Source organism: Tachysurus vachellii, chromosome 7 (assembly GCF_030014155.1).
Source record: "Tachysurus vachellii isolate PV-2020 chromosome 7, HZAU_Pvac_v1, whole genome shotgun sequence".
Taxonomy (NCBI): domain Eukaryota; kingdom Metazoa; phylum Chordata; class Actinopteri; order Siluriformes; family Bagridae; genus Tachysurus; species Tachysurus vachellii.
In genome coordinates, this window is record NC_083466.1 from 9,451,177 (window position 1) to 9,477,750 (window position 26,574).

The 26,574-nt window shown below is 40.2% G+C and overlaps 1 protein-coding gene across 2 annotated transcripts; it reads right to left on the reverse strand.

The window, feature by feature from the left end:
- On the reverse strand, positions 1 to 26,574 carry marchf6 (membrane-associated ring finger (C3HC4) 6). Of its 2 annotated transcripts, none has more exons than XM_060874102.1 (26): positions 26,269 to 26,574; positions 24,547 to 24,646; positions 22,181 to 22,254; positions 20,859 to 21,002; positions 20,700 to 20,772; positions 20,345 to 20,513; positions 19,409 to 19,571; positions 18,236 to 18,297; positions 18,113 to 18,145; positions 17,961 to 18,012; positions 17,811 to 17,869; positions 17,636 to 17,716; positions 17,461 to 17,529; positions 17,296 to 17,370; positions 17,069 to 17,203; positions 16,843 to 16,962; positions 15,677 to 15,777; positions 15,187 to 15,324; positions 14,183 to 14,393; positions 14,025 to 14,094; positions 13,106 to 13,287; positions 10,665 to 10,799; positions 10,127 to 10,216; positions 8,967 to 9,099; positions 7,365 to 7,500; positions 1 to 7,222 (listed from the first exon to the last, which is right to left on the reverse strand). In XM_060874102.1, the coding sequence occupies exons 1-26, from the start codon at positions 26,285 to 26,287 to the stop codon at positions 7,135 to 7,137; spliced, it is 2,712 nt and encodes a 903-aa protein (XP_060730085.1). In that variant the 5' UTR covers positions 26,288 to 26,574; the 3' UTR covers positions 1 to 7,134. The 2 variants fall into 2 exon arrangements, with proteins under 2 accessions (XP_060730085.1, XP_060730086.1); XM_060874103.1 differs by lacking the exon at positions 26,269 to 26,574 and adding an exon at positions 25,626 to 25,836.

Sequence of the window (26,574 nt, forward strand, 5' to 3'; positions counted from 1 at the left end):
TTCAGCATGAGGATTTTATTCATGTTAGACTCATAAGCAGAGTTGGGATCCATATACAGAGAGGTTTACTGTGAAATCATGAAAGCATGCAAAGGGCAGAGAAGCAAACATAAGCACTCAGGAAGCAAACAAAGCCAGTGAAGTATCTAAAAAAGAAACCATTATTAACACGGCAATGCAGTCAGATACAGTGGATATAAAAACTTGTACATGGTCCTGTTAAAATTGCAGGTTTTTGTCATGTAAATAATGAAACCACGATAAATCAAGTGCAGCATCATAAGATAAGTGTGCATCCTTTGTAACTGATACCTTGTTAAAGCACTTTTTTGCCTGTAACACAGTACTCAGTATTTTTGGGTAAGAGTCTAAAAAATCTTGAGTTGGTGATTTTATTCCACTCTATCAAATTATGATGGCAATTACTTTGTAGAGCTGTGCATAACCATCTTCACGTTATTTCAAGTCATTATTATGATTTAGATCTCTGATTGGAAAAATGTTGATCATCATCTAAAGCCTTTCCTTAGTGGACTGAGTTTTTGTGCTTGGAGTCATTACCATGATGGAAGGTATAAAGTTTCTGTATTTCTTTATAGTTTTATTTTGTAATTCATAAATATAATGATTTACAAAGTCTAAATACCCATATCAGATTATCCAATATTATAAATTAAATAATGTTTTGCCTTAAAAATCTTTTCTTTTTTTTTTTATAAATCAGGTCAGCCATTAATCCATACAATGTCAAATGGTCTCAAATGGTCTCTTGTATGATTATAAATGTTAGATTAATGCAATTGTAAATCATAACAGCAATATTATAAAAACGTTCTGATGGTGCACCTAATTTTTCCTCATTGAAAGATGCCAACCCTAGCTCTTTGATATTTTGACTAATAGATAATGTATAAATATTTCCTTGTACATCTACCTACATGCTGACTTTAAGCACAGGACACTGGAACGATGGTATGAGTAAAAGTGTACAAAGTTCATGTTCATGTGTGGTCATAAAGCAAACGATTGTAATTTTATCTTTACGGAAATGTCAGCAAGTCATAAATGCATCATGACATAAGCTGAATCCCGAATGTGTCCTTACTCACTATTACAGTGCGCTAGAAAGGACAGTAAACAATGGCCTGTACTCCTCATGAAGTGTGCAACATGTACTGAGCAGAGATGTTTAGGATCCAGCCATTCACCTGACTTTCTGCAGTGCCATCTACTGTCCTGACAGGACAGTGAGAAAATCCTGCTTTACATCCACACTGAGGTGATAAACTGCTCTGATGAAGCACTGCTACTTCAGACTGTTCCTACCGAGTTGCTTTGAAAAGGTTTCATCTGACACAGGAGGAAATAGGAGAAAATGTATAATTCTTTATCTTTCTTGAGTTGTAAATGACCATAAAACAATACAGTTTCATCAGAAGTAAGATGACTGGATTATGGATCATGAAATCAGGAAGCAAATTATATTATTGTATCAGAATTTATTAAAAAACCAGACAATCATGAAAAAAACAGGAATTAGTCCCACTAGTCCACTGACTAGCTGATTACTCATCTATACTATATATCCCAAAAAATAAGGATAGCTCTTACCCTTCTACCTGCATAAGATGAATACAGGATGTCCCAAAAGTCTATGTACTCTTTTTAGCAAATTTTACATCCAAATGTATATATAATATTTTTCTATATAATTATCATTCTATTACACTGAATTAATTCAATTGGTCATGAAATCATTCTCATAGCCGCATCAGAAAGATGTCGCTAGGTTGCAATATACTTTAACAGGAAAACTGGCAGACTTATTAAAAAAACTGGAATTGTTGAAAACCAACCAAGAGCCACCAATATCATTGATGAAGGCACATTCGACAAGGTACTGACATTAACAGTCCCAGTAGAGACATGCACTGGATGAGAAATGCAGACTAGACACAGAACGTTGTGTGTCAATGTGTATAAAAATTGCAAAAAAAAAAAAGCCTGGAAAAAGTGTTTCCCTTTTGCTCTAACTGGCACTTCCATATACCCTAAAGAATAGTTCTGAATGGAGGTCCCCCAAATCTCTTACTAAGATGATCAGTACTTGTAAACCCAGTACCTGATTAGTAACTAGTACACACTTGCTGAATAGTCTATCTGAAGCTTCCTTAGAAAAACTTAACCTTTATGTCTCTAATCCTCAGATTCTCACCTTAGGAGGTGACAGAGTGGTTATAGCACTAACTGAGAAGTAATAGCTTTTACACACTTTCCCCACACTGTAGAAGAAACAGGCGCCTTGTCATATCTAATCTGATCATATCTATCTAATGTGGCCCAGTGGCCACATATGCATCGCATAATGTGTAAGCAGCGATACAGATTCAAGGTGTTAATTGATAACGGTATAGTTTGTGTGATGATGGTGAGGATGGATGGGTCTCGCCCCGGTGCAGTGCACACAGGTGGCAGGCAGCGTTGAGACGCCGATGATATACTAAGACTTCAGTAACTAAGAGAACTTGAAAGTGCCTTAACTTTTTGCCTCTAACAGACCAGCGATTTGGTTTTTGATTATTACCCACTGTCCTGGCACAACAGCATGTCTCTCCATTTGAAGTGAGGTCTATTCCAACGACATGCTGTTGTGCAGGGCTAACAACTTCAGTGAGCTCTTCACAATACTTCATTAACACATCAGAGGCAAGATGCACATCTGCTCGTCTTAGATCAATTGTCCCCAGTAGGGCCATCGATCAACTTGTAATGATCTCATATAGACTTGGACCGACCCCCCTTGTTGGTGTGGAACGAATACTGCACAAAACACCTGGCAACATGTCCTTCCATGATGCCCTACTCTGGTGTAACTTCAACCATGTCTGATTTACACTCAACCTGTCCAGAAACCTGAGGCCCTTGTGGACAATAAAGCTTCAACTGACCATTCAACATTCTTATATCTTCCTGCTTGAATTGTGCAGTAAAGTGAGTTCCATGGTCTAAATGAATGCATTCAGTGACCCTGCAGCGAGGAAATACCCTAACCAATGATTTCAGTATGTGCACAGTTATCCCTGTGTTAACACCACATCTTGTTTACGTCACCCTTCCACCATGTCAAGGTAGTGAACCTTGACTTGTTAACCTGGCACAGAACACAGCGTCACACGTCATCAATTGTATGTGAAACTTAAAGTTCCACCATGTGTTAGCAAACCAGTGAACCATACATTGAACAATCGAATGTCGTAGACTATAGAATTGTTGGCCTAAATATGCAACAATGCCTTAGGATCTACTTTCTCCATTTGGTCCAACCTTTATTCACCAAGGACAATATTACTAACATGGGAGCATTAGAGTACATGCCCATCAGAGAGAAAGGAATCTGTTGTGTGTCAGAATTAACTGCAATCAGGCCTGGAGGTTTTGATGACAGATTTGTTACAGAAGGAGCCCTGCATGCAGCCCTGGCTGCAGCATCGGCCATTGCATTAGCTCAAGCTTCATCGGTATCAGGCGAGTAATGAGCCTTATTCTTAACCACTGCCAAATGTGTTGGCCATTTACACACAGACATGAGGCCTGACACAAACGAGCAGTGTTTAATGGGCATGCCTGCAGCTGCAAAAAGGCACACTGGCACCAAATACTTTCAAAATCATGTACAACAGCAAAGGCATATTGTGAAACTATGTAAATTGTGGCAGTACTACCAGTAGCCTAGATGCAAGCATTACTCAAATCCACAAGTTCAGCAACTTGAGCTAAGAGATGGCCAGGGAGATGAGCCTGAGCCATCACCTTCTGTGGTGAGCAAACAGCACATCCTGCACCTCCGCATCCATTCAGCGCTTATATTGAATCATATGTAAACAAAAGCATGTCTGCATTTTCCAGAGGGATCTCAGAAACATTTGAAGGTGTCAAGTACCAAAGCATCACACAATCATGAACTTAAAATATTCTCATCTGGTGTATCAGACATTACAGGATGGCAGAGGCAGAGGCAATGCATCTGAGCACTGGATGGAGCATTGTAACAGCTGAATTAATTGCTCCCCAAGTCTGACAAGAGGTGACAGGGTCAGGCTGGGCACATTTCCCACTCTGCTTTCTCAAGTCAGCCTTCTTTTTATGGCACACACCCAGAGGATGATGAATCTGAACACCATGTCTTTAACTGTCAGATAAACTTTATAAAAGATGGATACAGTTTCTTTACTTCAGAAGACAAAGACAGCGCCAGTTTTGTAAATAAGCCCCTAAATTGGCTATGAGAGATGTGATGGATCATTCATATTTGGCACACTTCTGTGCCAGCTTAGGATCCATCTCATGCTTTTTTTCCTCTTTCTTTCTTTCATTAGGAAAGCATGCCACTGCCTGAATGCCTGTACTGCTGCTTCATGGTCTCTGTGCTTGATGCATTTATTCATAGCCAAAAACATTGTTCTCTAATCCACTGTCTGTTCTGGAATAGCAATCTAAGTTGTGTGTAAAAAAAAAAAAAAAAAACAGGCTAATACATGACTTTATATTTCATATAGTGATATAGATAATGTCTTATTATCCTACCTCCTTCTGAGGACATCGTTCTCTCTCTCTCTCTCTCTCTCTCTCTCTCTCTCTCTCACACACACACAAATAGTCTGATGTGCAACGTTTCTCTGCAGTCAACAGCAGTAATCAGGCACTGTGAGGAAACCACAATTACAGACTTCTGCAACAGAAGGTGGCTTTCAGGGTTTTCATCTGATTTATACGGAAAACTCACAATCAATTCAAAACTCCAATAAATGTTAGAAAACAAATGATATTTACTTTCTCTCCATACTCCAACCCTGGACACAGTGAAGGTAAAGAGAGACAATTTAATTTTTGTCTCTCTTAAGCCACACTTGACACAGTGGAGGTTTCACTACATTGGGGCTTGGTGTATCATCAGAGGCAGCCAAAATAACAGGGAATGCTCTTTGTATATGCTATAAGGTGGTGAAATTTCATTTCAATTGGTAATTCTGCTTGGTTTATTTATTAAAGTACAAAATGAGGATTAAAAAAGGCAGGTGTGAAAGAATCCTATTTTGAGTGTTTCCCAGAACAGTGCAGCACAACCCACAGTACGAAATGTTCTTCCACAAGCAGCTTGCAAAAAAAAATTTAAAAATCTTTTAAACACAGAAGAGGAAAATCCAAAATCTCACACAAAGCTGTATATAAATAACTTAAATAAATAACAACGGCGCACCTGCTTGTATACTGATTAAATGACAAGCTGTACCTTTAAACACCTTTCTGTATTAATAAACATTTTACGACTTGCAAAAAAAGTGAATGATGTTCCGAATCAAACACACTGACAACTGCTGTATCACACTTTTGATTTAATATTTGTAATAAAATTTTCCAACAAACACCCAAAAAAAAGGGAAAGAAAAAAAAAGAAGAATGAAAAAAAAGTACTCGTCTGCCTGTATAAGGATTTAATTACAGCCACAGTCTCCTAAGTAGGAGGTTTTTAAACATTCAGAATACTGAATACGTCTCACACGAACATGCTACGGATAGGACGAGGTTACGCTGACCTGACGTGTGAGAGTCTTTAGTACTGTACCAGCATGCCGTCTGCATCCTACAGCGCCGCGGCTCCAGGCGGTCGGCTCGCTTCTAAAGGAAACTCTGCGAGGAACTCAAAGCAGGCGAGACATGCGTGATCGAGATCCAGCCAAGTCGCTACACGCACATATAAAAATAGAAACATTTTGCTTTGAAAAGGAGCCCAAACGATATTGAGAAGCCTACAGTATATCCAGGTTCGGTTAATTCTGAGGGCAGTTTTGTGGCAGACGTGAAGAAATGATTTCGCTACAAAATGTGATCGGTCAGTATTGTAAAATTTACATTATGTACAAATTGTTAGGAACTCTTCTGGACTATGGACACGTAATGATTTTGTTCTAGCAAACTGGATCAGTCTTCCCACATCATGAAGCATTCCATTATCTTGAGAAAAAGTCATGCCAGTTTGATGGATCGAGGTGGAATCACATGAACACTGATTCGCTATCTGAACAGACCTCTCTCTCTCCTAACTATTGCTCTTAAGACATTTTATGAATCACGTCTTTCCTGCACAGTAACGTCAGAAAGGGTGGTGAGGTACGAGACCCACACTCGTTAACACTTTATAACAGAGACAGGAAACTCATGCTGTTTAAGTCGCTCAGGTGATCAGCACATTAAAAGACAGTCTCTTAGGTTATCAGGAAGGATGGAAAGTTTCAGGACCGGACAGAAAACCAAGGCCCAACAGAAGCTTCATAAAGCTCACTGTGAGCAGTAAACATGGCTGTCCAACTCCGGTGTGCAGTTTCTGTGCCCGTATATACGACATGCTTCGGTGAAATTAAATGCGGGCTGTCCTGTCCAGACTTCCCCAATGTTCCGCTTAAATAATGCCACAGTCCTTTGAGGTGTTGGATTGGTTTGTCTTCTGAGATCCGAGCTTCAACATCCACACGTCAGCCACGTCCTCTACATTGTTAGAGATTAAAACAAACAGCTTCGGCCCAGGTGAGAACCTGTATTTAACAAATTCTGACATAGCTCTTAGAAATCAAATAAATAAAAGGCTTCTAATATTACAGCTGAGTGCTAAGATGCACAGTCTGAGTGCGTTCTCTGCCCCAACCTCCTGGACGCCATCCTCAGGACTGGAGAGCATTACACTGGCATCGGTACTGACCAAGCAACAGGATTCCACAAAGTAAAGTGACAACTAGATTTAATAAATTAATATACATACTCGCTTTTTGTTGTTTTTTCCCCCCTAAAGATGTACAGTGACACTTTTAAATCCTAGTTGGTTGGCTTGAAGGATTTCCTTCCTATTCTTTTTTTCTTTTTTTGCAGGTTTATAAACATTTCAGTTCTGAAGTTGCAGGCAAAATTAGAAAGACCACAGGTCACTGAGAATTCTTGAATCCTGGACTGGACATGAGAAACGATGGACACACACACGCACACACACACACGCACGCACGCGCACACACACAACATAGGGTTGTGATCTGAACATACACATACACACTCTTCATTAAAACCTGAGCACGTTTCCCAAAGCTTTTATTCCTGCACCGAGCTGCTGTGGGTAGCCGTGCTGGCTTTACCAGCTTTGCGTTCATAGTTCACAAGTCTCTGTCCTACGAGATACCTGTGCACACAGAAACAAATACAAACAGAAGGAATAAAATGCTAGGTTTCCAAAAATAACGTAGTTAAATAAAGTAGTGGAATAAGATATTATATATGGAACAGGAGTCTGGACATTCGGGTGACACTGTGTCCTGACTCACTTGTCGTTCTTGATGTGTTCGTAAAGGCGCTTGAACTGTCGGATTTGGAAAGAGAGGATTCCCATCAGAAACACAACCATCAGTAGGAAGGGGTAGATTCTCCTCTGAACCAGGTTCTGCATCTCCAGGGTAACCCCTACACACAAACCACAGGTATTGTATAAGAACGACGTGTTCCCAATGCACAAAGTACACGGACACGACGGAGTAGACTTTTAATACAGCGCTCTCAAACAGTTACTACAGGCAACTTGACAAAAAGTTATTTACAGGATTGTAACAGCAACTGGAGATGTTTATGCGTTTTAGTTTATTTTTTACGTGGAAAACGATTCTATACCGATTACAGCCACCGCTTTCTCTGGGTTAGTAAAGTTAACAGTACTAACTTGTGGAATGGTGAAATTTAAAGACTGAAAAGCAAATATTTCTACACTATGCTAAGGAGATTATGTAGACACCTCACCATCATAGTAATGTTCTTGTCGAACATACCATTCACTAGATTGTGATGCGTGGCTGTGGGGATTTCTAGCCCATTTACCTAACAGAGTGTTTAAGTAAGGTGAGGTACTGATTTCGGACGAGATGTTCATCCCAAAGCTGTTCTTTGGGGTAGAGGTCAGGGCTCTGTGCAGGACACTCTTCGATATCAATCTGGACAAACCTTGTGTTCCTAGAGCTCACTGCTCACGGGAGCATTATCATTTCTAGGTCTCTTAGGGCCTTTTTACACCTGGTCACTTCATGTGTTTTCTCTGATCCGATAGCTATCTGTCTTGTTTAAAACTGTTCCATTTACATTAAGCCACATAAATGCGTCTTGGCGAATCGGATATCAATCCGATCTTTCTACTCCCGCCCAAAATGCAAATATATTTGACCTCATTTCCGAAGTAATTGAAATGGAACACGCTTTGGTGTCTGCGGTTTTAAGAATGCAATCAAAAAGAAGACGAAAAAAACTTGTTACGACGGTTATGCTACAAAAAAACCAACCCTGTTTGGGAGGAGTACAGCGCTGTCGTATGTGGCTTGAACAACCACATTCATTTACACCTGTCCAGTTTCATCTGAAATGCGTCCCAGACCACCTCCTGAAGTGGTTTGAACGATCGGATTTATATCCGTCTCGAAAACGTTTCGGAGGGCATTTAGAGCTGGTATTTTTAACAGATCGAATAGCTATCGGATCACAGAAAACGCATGAAGTGACCAGGTGTAAAAACCCCCTTAGTTCCAGTGAAGGGAGAAGGGACTTGCTACATCATACAGTCATACTCTAGGCAAGCATGTGCTTCCAACTTGGTAGCAACAGTTTAGATAAAAAGCACATAAAAGTGTGATTGTCAGTGATGTACACTATATGGACAGCTGACCAACAGCAGCACATAAAGATCCTTTATGTTTCTTTGCAAGAACACAAACAAATCGGGTTGATTTTGGTTTCATTCACTCGGCTGTCTAATCGATAGTTGAGGAGAAGGTTTTAATTACAATAACCCTTTTACTGTTTTTGATATTCTCTTGCTATCTCGTGCTGAAATACTAAAAGGTAGAGTCCTTCATGACTGTGTATGATAAAGGAGTGATAGGAGATACCTATTATGGGGACAATGCCTACTGCAATGACGTAGGGCACACAGAGAGACAGCAGCAGCACAGCGATGACAGGAGCAGCCAGCTTTCGGATGATGAAATGTAGGTCAATGTTGCGGATTCCGTTGGCATACACCTATAACACAGCACAATAACAAGCGCTGTGAAACATTTAACAGGAAGCAAATACATGACACATACTGAGTTACTGAGTAATATATTTGGTCGATATGATGATATAATTTTGAAAATTATACAGTTAGTCTAGTCATAATATACTTTTTTGTAATCATCACTGCACCATATCTGGTTCTTTAAAACATTTTACATCTTTTTTTTTAATTAACCATCACAAGTGTCAGCAAGAATCAAAGGAAATGTGTAGAAGACAGTAGTGAGAGCAGCTCTGCTGTATGGCTTAGAGACTGTAGCAGTGATACAAAGACATGAGGCAGAGATGAAGGTAGCAGAGATGAGGTTGCTGAGGTTCTCTTTAGGAGTGATGAGGATGGACAGAATTAGGAACGAGCACATCAGAGGGACATTTCAGGTTGGCTGTTTTGGGGACAAGGTCAGAGAGGATGTACAGAGGAGGGAGATGGTTATATTGGTAGAAGGATGTTGGAGCTGCCAGGTAAGAGGTCAAGAGGGAGAACAAAGAGGAGAGGTACGGATGTGTTAAAGGTAAGAGGACATGAAGGTAACTGGTACGAGAGTAGAGGACACTGAGGATAGAGTTAGGTGGAAACAGATGATTAGCTCTGGCGACCCTTAACGGGAAAAGCCCAAAGTAGACGAACAATAATGATGATAAAAAACATTTTATGACTGAATACAGTGGATTTGATGCAAAAATGTCCTAGACAATATTTAATTTCCGATTTTGTATTCAATATTCAGATGGCTTTGCTTCTTACTGGAGTTATTTTCCATTTTAATATACTTCTTTTTATATTATCTATCTATTTATATCTATAAATTTATATATATTATTTATATTATTTATGCTATTATTATATATTATTATTATAATTTATATTATTATACTATAAATCTATACACACACACACACACACACACACACAGCAACGTAAAAAAGTCTTCAATGAACACAATTTGATATATTTGTATAAGGGCAGTGATTTGAACAGATTGATGATCACCTGCTCAATGACTGTCTTCAGCCACCACTGAGGGCCCATCAGGGTGATGGCAGCGATTATTTTGGCATGTAACACTCCCAAAGCCCAGTCCTGAAACACACAGAGGAAAGAAAAACAAACCTTGTTTTACTACTTACATCATGGAAAGAAACGAGGATGTTACTCTGTACTCTGGCAAAAACTGCATTTGATTTGCAAGAATGATTTCATTTGGTGTAACCTGAACACATCATCCAATTTCATTTAAAAAAAAAAGGCACTATGAGATTTTAAACGAGATCTTTGAGATTTTCCATATGCGTTTCTATGACCACAGACACACAGAAACACTGCAAAGGAGCCATCTCATTTTACGGAGACATGCAGCATGTGCTCATCTGTGGATTTTATGACTGTCAGACTGGTTGTTTGTGCAAAGAACATATTGGAGAGATACTGAATTGCACTTTACTCCAACTGCTCGGTAAGAAGAGACTAAGGAGATGTACAGACGATGAAAGAACTTGTGTAGTTTTGATTTCTGAGTGAGCCACATTACCTGCCAGGGGTAGAACAGAGGCGTCTGGTCGAGCGGGACCCGGAGAGGAGCCACGATAACTAACTCAAACAGCAAACCCAGGAGCAGCGGAATCACACCAGCTAACAGAACTGCCACGATCAAGGTCTTCATGATCTATACAAACACAAAACAAAAGAGAAAAGATCAAAACACAAAGTCATCCCGTACATGTGAGTTTTGCACACAGAACATAATATTTTAGAAACGTGTTAATGAGGGTATTTATTCTGCAGACAGTCTGCGGGTCGGGTCATAAAAAAAATGACATTTTGATTCATTCCGGGTGGGTCGCGGGTGGATGAGGCAGGTACAAGTCATTAATGATGCAAATATTAACTACGTACTCTAAATATCAGAGGAATATTGCTTTTGTTCTGGGAGAAACAAGATCGATTCCTACGGCTACAGCAGCTTGCTTGGAGAATCTTGTGCATTCCTGCAACAAGCTCATTTAGTGCAGCAGGCAGTGTTTTAGAAACACGGCAGAATCGAATGAATCCCGACACAGTTGATGCTATTCTGTTTTTGCCAAATAAGATAAGTCAATTAACATATTTGCCGTTTTTTGGCATTGTAGGGCTATAAATATATAGTGTGTCCTGTAGCCTACAATCAGAGTTATTGGTTAGGGGGGGAAAAAAAAAAACTTTCTTAATTGTAAACTTTATATATTTTTGGACATTTGCAGTACAGTATTCTGAATTATATTTTGAAAAGATTGGGCTAATAGCCGATATCCAGTCCTTTCTCAGGCTAAGCAAATTTAATTTGTGTTTGTGCGTTCGCCAGTTCGGGAAGTTGACAGGAACTGTGAAATTCCAGCTAAAGTCTGAAAGGGATTAAAGCCTGAGTTTAAGCTATTAATAAAATGTAGCTTAATCTGGCCAAAGAAGAACATTTTGTTTCATTAATAAATGAATAAATAAACAAATGGCAGATTGTTCATCACAAAATGCGCTGTTAAAGAACCATCCATTGACCATCATCATACCAAAAAAACCTAAGAACTAGAATAACTAATGTGACGATCGTGTGTCGAGATTTTATTCAGAAAAATTGATGGTGTGGGTGGAGGGCGGATGATTTATTTGAAGCAGCGGATTCGGGTGATTATGAGCTGATCCGCGAATCTCTACCGCCCACAAATCACTAAGAATTGACATAAATGCACCCGAATCTATGATGTTAAGACTATAAAAGAAAATCAATCAGCAGGTTATCCCTGCTCTTATATATATTCCATTTATATATCTTTATTTACATTTATATATCTTTATTTACATTTATATATATATATATATATATATATATATATATATATATACATACACACACACACACACATTATCCCTGCTCTCATATATATGAGAAAGAGCAGAGAAGACAAAGAGATCCAAGCATGCATGAGTAAACAAGGCCAAAATCTTGGTGTTTGTGTCTAAGATTGCTGTAAACTTTAGGTTACATTAGATACAGTCAACCTTTTTTTTTAAAGCTCACTTCATAGGTGAGCCAAGTTTCCATTGTAAATAAGCAAAGCTTTATTTACTATAAAGAAAGCACTGACTTCCATTATTTAAACCAGCAAGGAATAAAAGCATGTCTAACGTGTTGGTGTTTAGTTTAGTGTCTAATACATTTTAAATGCATGCTATAATATTCAAACCTCTTTAAACATCCTGTCTGCCCACGATTTTGCATTAAGGTCATTGCTGCATGGAGACTTGTGCATGTGAATCTGCCTATTACGCAACTGCAGGACTAACGCACAATCTGGTTCAGGTTTATGGCCTTGTCATAAAATGGCACCTGTCCTGAAATCAGCTAAAATGAAATGTTCAAAATTGGTCAATTCAATTCAAAATCCATTCATTAAAATTTTACAAGTAAAAAAAATGTTTTAGCAAAAAGCTGTCTATTTGGAACTAGTTTTTTTTTCCAATAATAAAATTTTCACCCAAACATTTATTGGTACTATTGGAAATATTTTATACAGATGGAAGTAAAAGGTAAACTACATAAGGTTTCTGACTGTGGAATCTGTATAAACCTTTTGTGATGCACAGAAAGCAATGTGTTTTAAATGGTAGGGTTGAAGAACATCTTGAGGTTTCCGAAAAGTAAAATCAGAGAAGGTGAATAGGAAATGAATCACTATAGAAAGCCATGTACCACTTCCATTCAAGCAAACAGGATGTCACACCTGGCAGATTATATTCTAATGTGATGTGACCAATGCGTTAGACTCTCCCATGCAAAAAAGAGTCCAGCTTCACAAAACACGCTGAAACTTAAGGGTGGATAAAGACTACTGGTGTGTAGGTTTGATAAGGATTAGTTCTAAACGACACATGAACATTATTACAAGCTGACAAATTTGTCATGCCCAGCACTTCCCTAACATGTATGAGGTTCTGTACCATGAGTGTCCATTCCTGGACTTTGAGAAGGATGACCCTGCGGCCCTGAGGCATCCAGGCTAGCAGCACGGTGATTGCCCTGATGGACAGCCAGCACACATACAGGCCGCACGCTGCAGTGTACAGCTCGTGGATCTTGGCTGTGCCTGTCCAGAATGACATGAGCCAGCGACCAGCAAACACTGCCACACAGGAGGAGAGGAGCAGAGTGAGAAGGACACGAATAAACACTGTTCCCATTGTAAGAAAGCCAGAAACACAGAGATAAAATATTACAAGCATCAATCTTATATCTTCAGTAACATTATAGAACAGCTTCAGTTAATCCATGTCCTGCTCTGAGAGAGAAACCTCATACGTTGAAAGAAAATAAGTCTGTCTGTCCGATTTGAAAAGCTATCAGATCCACACACACACACACACACACACACACACACACACACACACACACACACACACACACACACACACACACACACACACACACACACACACACACACACACACACACACACACACACACACTTACTTCATTTACACCCAGGGGGAAATAGCATAGGCAGTCCACATGCTGGAATGTTTTTGGGAACCCAAAGGAAACCCACATGTGCACATGGAGATCATATTTAACAGGATTAAACTGGGAAACTAGCAGCTGTGAGCCCAGAAGCTGTATAAACACGCTGGGTCACTTCATCACCCATTAAACTGGATGCTCATTTATTTTAAAAACAACACAATTACACACACAAAATGGAAGGTGTGGGTTGTTTGTGGTATGGTGGTTTATTAAGAAAGCCAGAGGTAAAGTCTGGGCATGTACTTGCAAATGTCTTTTAATTTACTGTGTTTACATTAGCAACATGGTGTTTACATTAAAAATAAATAAATAAATGAATTAAAAAAAAAATCCGCTCACCTGGCAAAGTGAGACACACCAAGCTGGCCAAGAGCAGGGTCACACACATAAAAAGGATCAGCAACACAATCTATAGTAAGCAAAGCCAACACGTATTAGTTCACACCAAATGAAACTATGAACATGAGCTACTATAGTGAATGATCAGGGGACATTACCCTGAGGGGGAACTTCACAGGGCGGTGGTAGGGCTGGAAGCCCACAGGACCTCCCTGTTGCAGGATGGCCTGGTGTGCAGCATGTAGGCCTTCACCCACTACAGGAATGGCATTAGCATTGTTTCGTGGTTGCTGGTTGTTATTGTTGGCTGCCTGGTTGGCGTTGTTCTCATTCTCCTCCTGGTCTCCCAGCAGATATGAGTGTAGGTCTCTATATAACAAACATAGTATTTTTCTTATTTATGCTCAGTGTCCAGTGAATACCAAGCTGTTTATAAAGTGACAAAGGATTAATGGTTTTGTATTCATTTTTTCTTTCACACAGGTTCCTCACAGGAGGCTTCACTGTTGGAGCTTGTTGGGTTGTGTACTGCATTTACTAATGTACTAATATCTTGCCCTGGATGCTACCCCAAGCTCAGCATACAGACAAAACCTCCCAGGCTCTTACGAACATATTTCTGATGACAATCTACACCCTGTGGCAAATTATACGGAATGCTTTACAGACTACAGTACAGCTGAAAATGACATACAATGCTGATGAAAAAAGCTATAATAAAAAAACGTAACGATCCTTCGAGTTTAATTTCACATATTGTTTACAACATTTAAGATTCAGTAAAAGGAAAGACACAACATCTGCTGTGGTGACAAACGTGGTTGTGTATGACTGAGGAAAGCAGGCATTAATTCGACTGATGAAAAAGCAGAGTCTAATTTGTGCTTTTTTGTGTTATGACGTCTGCTGACAATATTTGCATTAAGAGTCATGCTTGGTTTTGTTTACTGTGCTACAAGGCAAAGAACTGACAGTCAATTTTCATTTTAACAGAAAAAGATCTGTAGATCTGTTTTTTTTCCCCCTGCGAGATGAAAAGAAGCCTTGTTCTACGAAGCAATCGAGTGGTTACATAACGAGTTTGTTAAACAACTTCTCACTACTTTCTATGGCTAACTTGAAGATTAAAAAAAGGGTGTTAAAATGTGATTATGAGACTCACAGCAAGTATCCAGCGGTGACTGTCCAGGCTCTCACTAAACCCTTCAGCCACTGCCGTGTGTGTCCCTGCTCCAACAGAGCCGGCAAAACCACCTGCAGCAACAGGAGCTCGAGAGACAGCTCACTCACTGGTGCATCACTGAAATAAACACACACACACAACTCTCTCTTGTGTAATCAAGCTTCAGAGTACTCCAGCTGCTGCCTTTTGCACTAATGATATTCAAAAGGGAATATACACAATGTGTAACATGTGCCACATATGATGAAACACACACAGGTAACGATATTAGTTATTACAACCGTCCGTTATTTAATCAAAACGAAAACCTTCGACTGAATGTCTAAACCCAAGTTTAATCTGGCACAGTAACATACATATGTATAAAAATGTGTAACGATCAAAGAGAAAACATACAACAGTTTACAGCAGATGATGTAACTATCTGGGGTATTTGTAGCTTTTCCTGTCGGGTGTAAAATCTGTTTACCTGTAGAGCATCACATTGTAGGGAAGGAAGGCTGGCAAGATGTTTTTAATTATCCGAATGGGTAACCAGAGCATCAACAGGACTATTGAACCAAACACAACCTAAAAGAGAATGAACAAAAATGATGTCTGTAACTACGTACTTAAAATTTACATGAACAACAGGCACGGCTTAAAGCTAGCGTATACACTGTAACGTTAGAAAACAGCTAGTCTAGTTAACAACGGAGTAAACTGGCTCGCATGGGTCAAACACAGGCTCTGTTTGCTAATTCATATTCTCAACAAGAGTGTTGTTGAACTGGTTCAAAAATACCACAATGACTGTATAGAATTTAATAACTTTGTTGTTACTAACAGTTTCTCATCTCTAATCCAATAATAATTCACACACACAGTGCTGTCATTTGGGTTAAGCTTATACGTAACATCTCTCACATTTGTTTAATGTGGAACTACTGAGAAAGTCTGTTAGAATAGAAAAACGTGAACTTGGCTGTTAAATTGAAATTTGACTGAGGGCCTTTTTACACCTGGTCACTTCATGTGTTTTCTCTGATCCGATAGCTATCTGACTTGTTAAAACTGTTCCATTTACATTACGCCACATAAATGCGTCTTGGCGAATCGGATATCAATCCGATCTTTCTACTCCCGCCCAAAATGCAAATATATCTTACCTCATTTACGAAGTAATTGAAATGGAACACGCTTTGGTGTCTGCGGTTTTAAGAATGCAATCAAAAAGAAGACGAAAAAACTTGTTACGACGTTTATGCTACAAAATACAGCATTTACTTAACAGCGATGCACGACTCGTGAGTCACTTGCGAGTGATGTACTTCCGTTTGGGAGGAGTATAGCGCTGACTTATGTGGCTTTAACAACCACATTCATTTACACCTGTCCAGTTTCATTTGAAATGTGTCCCAGACCGCCTCCTGAAGTGGTTTGAACGATCGTATTTATATCCGTCTCAAAAAAGTTTCGGAGGGCATTTAGACCTGGTCTTTTTACGACCGGATATCTATCGGATCACAGAAAACGCATGAAGTGACCAGGTGTAAAAAGCCCCTAAGATGCAATCTACATATTCGGCCAATAGATTTCATTTTGAGTGCCTGGGTACATTGATTTTAAATTGAATCTTATACCAGATGCTCTTACCACTGACAGTATGAACCGTCTCAGATGTCTGTATATGGGAAGGTGGATCATTTCTTGGACCGGGTTGAAATCCGGATCGTTAAGGTTTCTGAGAAACCACAATACTCCAGGCCTGAGAACCTGTTTTCAGTAAACAAGTGTTATTTATTTTTATTTATTTTAGGAGAGATTTAAATAACAAGCTGGAAACATCATTCTTAAAATCATAAGACTAAGTATGAGGTACCTCTCGGAGAAGGAGGATGAAGGATGCAAAGTAGAAGACGTAGACCATGCCTACAAGCCAGTGTAGGAACATAGTAGTGCCTGGAGCCGACTCAAAACTTAGCTCTCTGTCCTTCAGAGATGCGTCAAACATTTCCTATAAAATAATAAATCAGCAGAAATAATCTTTTCTGGTTTTAAATTGTAAATCAGGTAAGGATAGACTGGCTCAAACAAATTTGCACAAACCAGGGAGCAGATATCGAGCCACCAGCCACAGATGAGAGGGAATACACCGATCTCTACAACCACCAACAACGACACCTGCAGAAAATTAATCAATTTTAAAAAGATATATATAAAATAAAAAAAAACAACAAGCAAAGATATAACACGCATACAGTAAATACTGACCTTGACCACAATGTAGCAGACACCTAACAATCTTCGCGATCTTTGGAATCTAACCAACGCAGCAAATCCCTTAAACGGATCATTTAGGAAAACAAATTTCTTCCATAAAATCCAAACTGTGATGCAATTCATCCAGACTCAAGGCTAATAAAATAAATGTTGTCTGAAAGGATACATGGCACACGATGAGTGTTACGGCCAACAGGATATAACCCACGATGGTGGTGATAAGGCCCTCGAAATGAGAAGCACGAACCTGTGACCACAAAAGACCATTTACTAATGTAGCCTCTCATTTATGTCGATATCAGGCTTCAGTATCTGTGCTAATACAATAAAAATTCACTCACATAATCTTCAAAGCCAAGTCCTACCACTGAAAAGTGTCCGATATGGTACGGACAAAAAGCTGCAGAAAGAGAGAGAGAAAAAAAAGACATGTTAAAATATTGACCATAATATAGAGAGTATACTTAAAGGCAAATCTAATTAATGCATACCAAACACCAGAATGAAGAGTGTGTTGAGTGACACCACCCAGAATACGTGCTCCTGCAACACAAGAGTGTCAATATTCAAATGGTAGCAGCTGCCTGAACATCTGGGGCAGTTCTTCATAACTCATAAAACATGCCAAATTTCATACACTCACCAGGAAAACCAGAGAACCGTCGAGTCCAAGCATCTATGAGGAAGGAAAAAACATTTTGAATATTATTTACAGCGTTGGTTTGTATGACAGCGTGACTAAACACACAATAAAAAGCAGCCTCACTCTTTCCCATGTGAGCTCCTCAGCAGCGCGGTCCCATTCCAAAGCATTCCAGTTCATATCATCTGCACAAAGGACACCGGGAGATCGATCAAATGAACATATTGACTTAAAAACATCAACTGGAGAAAAAAAGGCATGATTAGTAACACCGGTGGTGTGTTGAGACACAGCAGCTTGCCAATCACACAAAAGACTCCTGGGTGCAGTTTAGCCAATCAGATTACCTTTAAAAAGCTTCATTTGACCTGAGGAGAAATTAGGAACTTTTGAATTTTAGTTTCAGAGGCTTAATAAAGTGTCTGTGTTTTTCAAACTTGTATGTAAAACAAGTGAGGAATAAACCAAGACAGCACGTGGTTTTATTTACTTATAGCACCCTTATAGCATCCCAGGGTAAACCCTCGATAGGCCAAAAACAAGTTAATGACGCCATTGAACCTACATGTCTTTGGACTGGGGAGAAAACCTGAGAAAGTTTCTCAAAAGCATGGGGAGAACATGCTTACTCAGCAAACACAGGACAGAGGAAGGAATTAAACCCCAACCATGGAGGTATGAGACAAAAGCCACTAAGCCACTGTGCCTCAACCAGTCTCTCTATTTTTCCCTTTTTTCTGATATGAAAACAAACAAGTACAACACACGTTCTAATGGTGGCTATAGTTGTGTGGGAAGAAATACCCTTAAACTAAAACTATTTCAGATATTTGACCTTGCTGTGACCTTGGCCCTGTTTGGCTCGATGCCATAATCTCATCAGTTCATCTGTTGGGACTTTGAACAGTGAGGAAAATACAGGAAAAAGAAAACGCAGGTTGTTTCAATAAGCATGCTATCCAAGACTCCACCCTGTTCAACAAACATCTCCTTATAGGAAACTTCACCGTATTCGCTGTTATAGAAAATTAATCACCACCTTCAGAGGACTCAACAGAGCTGCAAACATCTAACAGAGAGCATCCGACTCGTACCATTTCATCCTCAGATTTGTTTGAAAAATCTGATATGCTGACATTTATTACAACATACTGTTCAGCCCTACTCTTGTTATATTATCTGTATTTTATACAATACGCCTTGAAAACAGTAAAATGCATGTGTTATGCTTCTCTTTTTTTATGTCTCTCTCTATTTGCAGCCTAATTTCACCTTCTTTTCCTTGGGGTAACGTACCTTGTGCACCGTTATTGGCGTCGTCCTCGTTGTCCAGCTCCATCTCCTCAGCTTGGTCGGGTTGGGGGTCGAGCACCTCAGCTGCTGGTGCGTTATCCGCAGGGGGATCGGCGGGGGGCGGCGCAGGCTGATTCTCCACACCTCCATTACCTGCAGCTGGAGCCTGTCCACGAGCAAGGAAAGTATTTATAGCACACAACAGGCAGAAGAACGAAAAGAAAAGAAAAAACAGTTGGTCTCCTTTAAAAGTAGGTACAAATTCTTTAACATATTTAAAGGAACACTAACACTTCGGAAGTAAACAAGGACATTTAGTACTGTTTGTCTACAGATATAATGAAGGTTTGACTTTGAGCACATGAGGCTGCTCAGATCAAAGTTGTAAATAGAGTATACAGGAATAGAGTAAACAAAGAAAGTGAAAGTGACGTGACATACGGCTAAGTACGGTGACTCATACTCAGAACTTGTTCTCTGCTTTTAACCCATCCAAAGTGCACACACACAGCAGTGAACACACACACACCATGAACACACACACACCATGAACACACACCCGGAGCAGTGGGCAGCCATTTATGCTGCGAGGCCCGGGGAGCAGTTAGGGGGGTCGGTGCCTTGCTCAAGGGCACCTCGGTCGTGGCCGGCCCGAGACTCGAACCCACGACCTTAGGGTTAGGAGTCAAACTCTCTAACCATTAGGCCACGACTTCCCTACTTGCACAGGGATACCCCAATGGAAGGTCATGCAGCACACAGTGCAATGGTCTCTCAGAGAAATCAACCATCAGACAGTTTCACAGATGTGAACTCTGTTTAGAATTTTCCTTTGTGCTTACATGTGAATGTTTAGAAATGCCTTCAAACCACACTCTGCAGATGTAGGATATATCTAAGACCGAGTCTCACCAGTGTATGTGCGTACATATGTGGTACCTCGTTAGGTTGCCCTGCTGCGTTGGCAGGTTGCTGCTGGTTCTGCTCCAGCCACAGTGGAGCTCCACCATGAACGATCTGCTCCCGTAGCCACACCAGGCTTATAAAGGCGCAGAGCGTGCAGGTCACCACGAAGCAGCCCTGCAGACAATCTGCCAGCAGGTTCTCCCTACACACACGTCCAGTTGAGCATAAACGTGACAAGTCAGCAACATCCGAGCATACACAAGTTTTCCACTCTAAATCATATACTAGTAGAATAATTCTTATAATCTTATCTCTTTTTAAATTGTTTAATACTGTGAATCTTGGGAACTAGTACAACTCCATAGTTTTCCTCCACAGTCATACTTACGTGGAAAGCATATCTAACGGCAGTGTCAGGAGGGAGCTTACAGAACCGGTGAACAGACACTTATAGATTCGGCCTGTCAGAGAACAGAGACAGCTTTTCATTACCATATAAAAGGGAAAGACAAGCTTCTGGATTCTTGGTAACATCTTAAACACTTACATGCTGTTAAGGGTACAACTCCCAGCCAGGCAAAGGCCACCAAAGTATAGTGAAACCAGTATCGGATGGCAGTGCCTATACTGGTCACCAGACCTGCAAAAATGTCCTGTACTGGGAGCCGTGAAGGCATGTCTGGAGAGTAAACTGTTAAGGAGAGCGAGAGAGAGAGACAGAGAGAGGGACGGAGAGCGAGAGAGAGAGAGACAGAGAGAGGGACAGAGAGAGAGAGAGAGAGAGAGAGAGAGAGAGAGAGAGAGAGAGAGAGAGAGAGAGAGAGAGAGAGAGAGAGAGAGAGAGAGAGAGAGAGAGAGAGAGAGAGAGAGAGAGAGAGAGAGACAGAGACAGAGAGAGAGACAGAGAGAGAGACAGAGAGAGAGAGAGATTTCAGCCCAAACTCAACAAGCAGCAAAGAAGTCACAATTCTTAAATAAATTCATAAACTCAGCTAATGTACTGTAATACATATGGTGACAATTTCACAAAGAAATGTAATTCTGTTTAAATGCTCAACAAATAGGTTGGATTTACATATTTATTTAAAATTTCCCTGCTTTTGCTTGCTTTGCATTTGCAACTCAATTTGTCCTGAAGATCAGTTATTTGTCTGTTTCATTTTCTTTTCTCTTCTTTTTTATATACATTATATTTTTGTCCAGGTAAAATGTCACAAACTCAATAATGCCTTTCCAGAGCGTCCTTGTTTACTCAGAGTCTCTATCAAACGCATTTGTTTACTTCAGCACTGTTTCTGGTTGCAGATCGTGTGTGATCTGGAGGTGGAGGAAACACAGCGAAACGGTTTAAACATCAAGCACAGCTTTGTGCCATGTCTGCTAAGTAAAACCCAGCACCATTATATAAAATGCTAAACTTAAATGCTTTAAACCAACTTCTATCAATCTATGGGTAGGAGCAGACTTTTTAAAAAGACCTTACTGACGTTAAACTGCATTCAGTGCAGAGACTTATTCTTGAACCCAGTAAGGTTGATTCAACATGCCAACAAGATATAATCAGTGTGTTGTACGTAACGTAATGTCCCGCATGAGATCACATCAGTGTGTGCTCTTTTTCCTCTGGCAATCTGTCAAATACCACCGCCAAGGGGTCATCAGCCTCAGAGATACACGTGACATTCACTGATGTCCCTCTGAAAAGCACAACAACTACTAGTGTGGGTTTATGCCGTCATGTAATTGGTTTCTGCTGAGGCAGGTGACACAGTGATGCTGAAAGGACCATGCAATGCTTCTGTGACTATCTCACACCCTATCAGAGCGCTTCCTTCCTTGAAGAGTGAAAAACAAGAATGATTTACTTACTTGGTGTGAAAGCAAATCTGTGCTTGCATAATTCACAATACTCTTTTCTGCTGTGTTTCAGCCACTGCACCAAGCTGGGAAAAACACAGAAAAGAGACAGAACAGAGTGAGTGTGTACATATAGAATAAAACAGACTCTTTCTGCCTTTTTTCTTCCCCTCCTACACGGCAGGTCCGTGCGAAATCGCCGTTCGCGGCCCGTACGATATTACTGCAAACACGACTGACGGCACAGCAGGAATATTTTATGGACTGCTATAGTTGGGTCTTTATGCACGACTTATGCACGTGGCTAAGCACTTCTGTAGAGGAAGACAAAAGTACACAGTAAACCTACAACACCCAATAAACAAAAGTTCATTAAATGAACCTCAGAGAAAAATATGTACAATAAAAGCACATTTTCACTGGGAATAATAGCTAAAACTGGAAAAGAGGACATTCCATGGGTTTTGTGAGCTCTCTCTCTCACACACACACACATCACTTGTTTCCAGATCTTTGTCAGTGAGTGCTGATAAGGATCATATTGTTGCCTTCAGTGATCATAACACCTTGTGTGTTATCAAAACCCGTTTAACATTTCATCCTACCCCATTACCGAGTCAGACTCACCCTGAGCGGCAAGAAATACTGATCCCATTGTCACACAAGCTCCTGCCTCTGTAAACCCAAGGTGCGTCTCATCGCACATAAATACACACTATTATGCACTATTGTGTAGTATAAATAGTGTGAGGAGTGTGTTCTCAGGGAGAATTCCAACAAGTAGAAGGGCACTTCAGGTATGTGTTTAACTTCATGCACTCAACCCTTGCAGAAGAACGGCGGAGCTTCCAGTTGCTAGAAGAGCGACAATTTCCTAATTGTCGGTGGACAAAACATCTTATAAATGTGTTTTATATTAGTTCACGGTTTCCATGAGATTTATGTGTCATCAATTCTCTGTATTTCTGTTGGCGGCGTCACCTTGTGTCCGTCAGAATTCCATGTGAGACAGTCCTACCCTTCTAAAAGTCATACACTAGACGGTAGAGTGCATAGCGTGTAGTAATTTGGGTCACAGCTGGAGACAAACTAATTAACTATAATCTAATGTTGTTTACTGAACTGGCAACAAAGGAGGACAAAAATGTGTTTTACTTTAAATGGTGTTACCTAATCAATAAATAGTTACTATACAATACTATACAATACTATACACTGAAAGCACGTTACAAAAGGTTGTGTCATATCAATAGGGTTATAATGATAGATAAGTCTAAAACGCATAAAGATCTGAATCTGAGGGTTATCTGAATTCTGCAGGCGAAACACACATGCTCGGTTACACATGAACCGTTTGGTCTGGCAGAGGAACTCTTTCCTGTTTTCCCCCCTGCCAGCACAGCATTCTGGGTCACAGTATTGTTACGTGCTGAAGCAGAACCCAGTGACCCTGCCGTCATTTTGCTAGTAAATAATCAAGCGCAATCTAAACCAATCTAACTCAAGACGTTTTCAAAGTCGTTGAACTATGGACACTGTTAGTTACAGCCGCAATAAAGTTCGGTTAGTAAGCCAGTTACAAAAAAAAAAGGAAAAAAATAAAAACTACACTAGCAGCCAAAGCCATTACACCACTTTCACAATCCTTCATATAGAGTTACGTTTATGTGTTTATTGTGTTCCCTTTTATCTTCTCTCACACACACACATACATATATATAAACAATTAGAGCAAAACAATTCAAAGCCAAATAATCAGTAAGGAGTGCAGTACAGGTGACGTGCCAGAAAATGACTCCGACAGCATCCGAGACGGTTGATTTAATACATGCTAAGCAAGGTAACAGGAGGGAAAATGTAGAGTCAACAAAGAAGAAGAAGAAAGAAAAAAAACAAAACAGGACAGACGGATATATCCTGTGTTTTAATAATTAAAGAATGCTGGGCTATTTTTGAATGGAAGAAACTTTAGCCTAAAATGAATAGCAGTCCTGAGGTGTAACCAGAGAGGAGGCTCTTTTTAATAAACAAGCTCAACTGTAAGGATCCATGCATTTCATCATATCCAAATGATTAGTTGTGGCATCACGTCCTGTGCTATGGGACCTGTACAACACACACATACATGTGTGTACCCTGGGAAAATACATAGACTGCATGTAGACCATATAATGAAAAACCGTATGCTAACGGTTAATGGATGCAAATCCCGTCACGGGCTTTGAATATGAAAAAATTCAGGTGTCGAGTTCAAGAAGACATTTGCTCATCGTGGACAGAGAATAAGGACTGCGTGTCCTGAAAACTGAAAGAACAACAATGACCTTATACTTCATTCCTAATACTTAAACCTTAATACTTAAACTCGCAGTACTTACCATTCTTGGTGAATGAATTTAATACTTCCAGTGCAGACACAAGGATGGTAAAGGGGTTTGTCCTGAGTTCCCTCAGAGCGACACACTCGACATATATCAGCTGCAGACCAGAGGAAAGCATGAATAAATCAGCAGCAGAAACACCAACAGAGGATATATATATATATTTTTTTTTTATTAGAGATGACTTTTGTTAGTTAGTTGTTAGTGTAAATTTGACTGATTATGAAGATGCTTTTCTTATAGAATACTTTGACAATGTCAGATGTTAAATTAGCTCTTCAGACTTCTTTTGAATTGGATGCACTGTTCTGTTACTATGTGACAGATCCGATCTACTTTTTTCATTCCTGTCTGTTTACATATACACAAGACCTGACATGTATCTGATTCCCGTGGATAAATCGTCCAAAACATGCTCAGCTGAAAACAACAACTTATTACAAGAAGCGTCGCTTCTGTCAAAATGGCAAGTGATAATATTGTTTACACTTTTGCATGAAGGTCTTGAATTTTGTTAGGATTTGAGCCAAGATGGACTCTCTTCCCTACCAGAGCCTGTGTAACGTTGCAGATTTATAGTATGGCTGTACTGCCACACACACTGATAAAGCAATTTCATCACACTGATAACCCTCTGGAGTTGATGTGTGAAGTGCTATAATGTTTCATCACGTCAAAAAGATGACGACTTCGGAATTAACAGGAAAATTGGATCCGAGTGTTTAGTGTTTATGAAGCAGTGGTGGCTCAAGCGGTTAAGGCTTTGGGTTGTCGAATCGGAGGATCAGGGTTCAAGCCCCAGCACTGCAAACAGTTGGGGCCCTTGAGCGAGGTCCTTAACCCTCTCTGCTCCAGGGGCCTTGTATCATGGCTGACCCTGAACTCTGACCCCAACCTCCAAAGCTGGGATATGTAAAGAAAGAATTTCATTGTGCTGTAATGTCTATGTGACTAAATACAGGCTTCTTCTATCCTTTAGACTTGAATCAATACTCGGATATCAGTTACATGGCTGACTGTTTACACATATGCGACTGTCTGGCGGTGTAAATGTGCTGTTAATGTTTTATACACACAGCGCTGATGAATTCTAGCATCTGACTGGTCAGGTGGTGTTGATTAATTTCCTACAAACAGCAGCTCCGACAACAGTGATGGACGCCATTCGAATTATGTTTCTATTAACCTGCTCGTTACTATGGAAACGATAACCGATTCCAACGCACGGTAACCTAGCAACCAGTGACACGTACGTTAGCGATCTGACGTTTGATTTAAAAGTTAGGGGAAAAAAAAATAAACCAACAGCTTAGTTACTTTCAGAAGGCTAAGTGGAGTTTTTACTCCCCGACAAGACTACAAACTGTTACTGAGCTAATATGCTAACTTCATAAACAGCGTTACGGTAAATGTTATGAGTAGATATTTAATTAAGTAGCTGCGTGACAGGTTTACGGCTAACAATGCAACCTGGCTAGCTAGCTAGCTAGCTAGCTAGCTAAAAAGCTAACAGGTCAATAATGTAGGGCCACACAGATCTTGCGTGTTAGCCAGTCTTGCTAATGTGGCTAAGCTACAAGCAGGAGCCACACGGACGTTAGAAATTCCCGTGTTGTTGTTTGTTTTTTGACGTTCCTGCAAACTGTATCCGTTTAAGACGACAAGCAGGACACCGTTTGGTTTTCTACCCCGAGGTTAAACCTGTTAAAGGGAGTTTACCTTCTTCTCCAGTGTCCATCTTGAAGCTAGCCGTGACGCACTGTTCTGCTTCAGTCAACACATAACACCGTTTAGCGGCTCGCAGTCACAGCACAAAACCTGCTAACATTTAAACACGAACATCTCGCAAGAGCCCCGAACTTCACCTAACACCAAACCGCAGGCTGTTATTGTGTTTGTGCTGCAGGAAAACTGGGATCAGTAAAATGTCAGCCTTCCTATCACAAATCGACAACACGTTACTGCCTCCATCACCGTGTCACATACAGATCAGTGCCGAGCAGCGGCCTCTATCGGGCTACACGT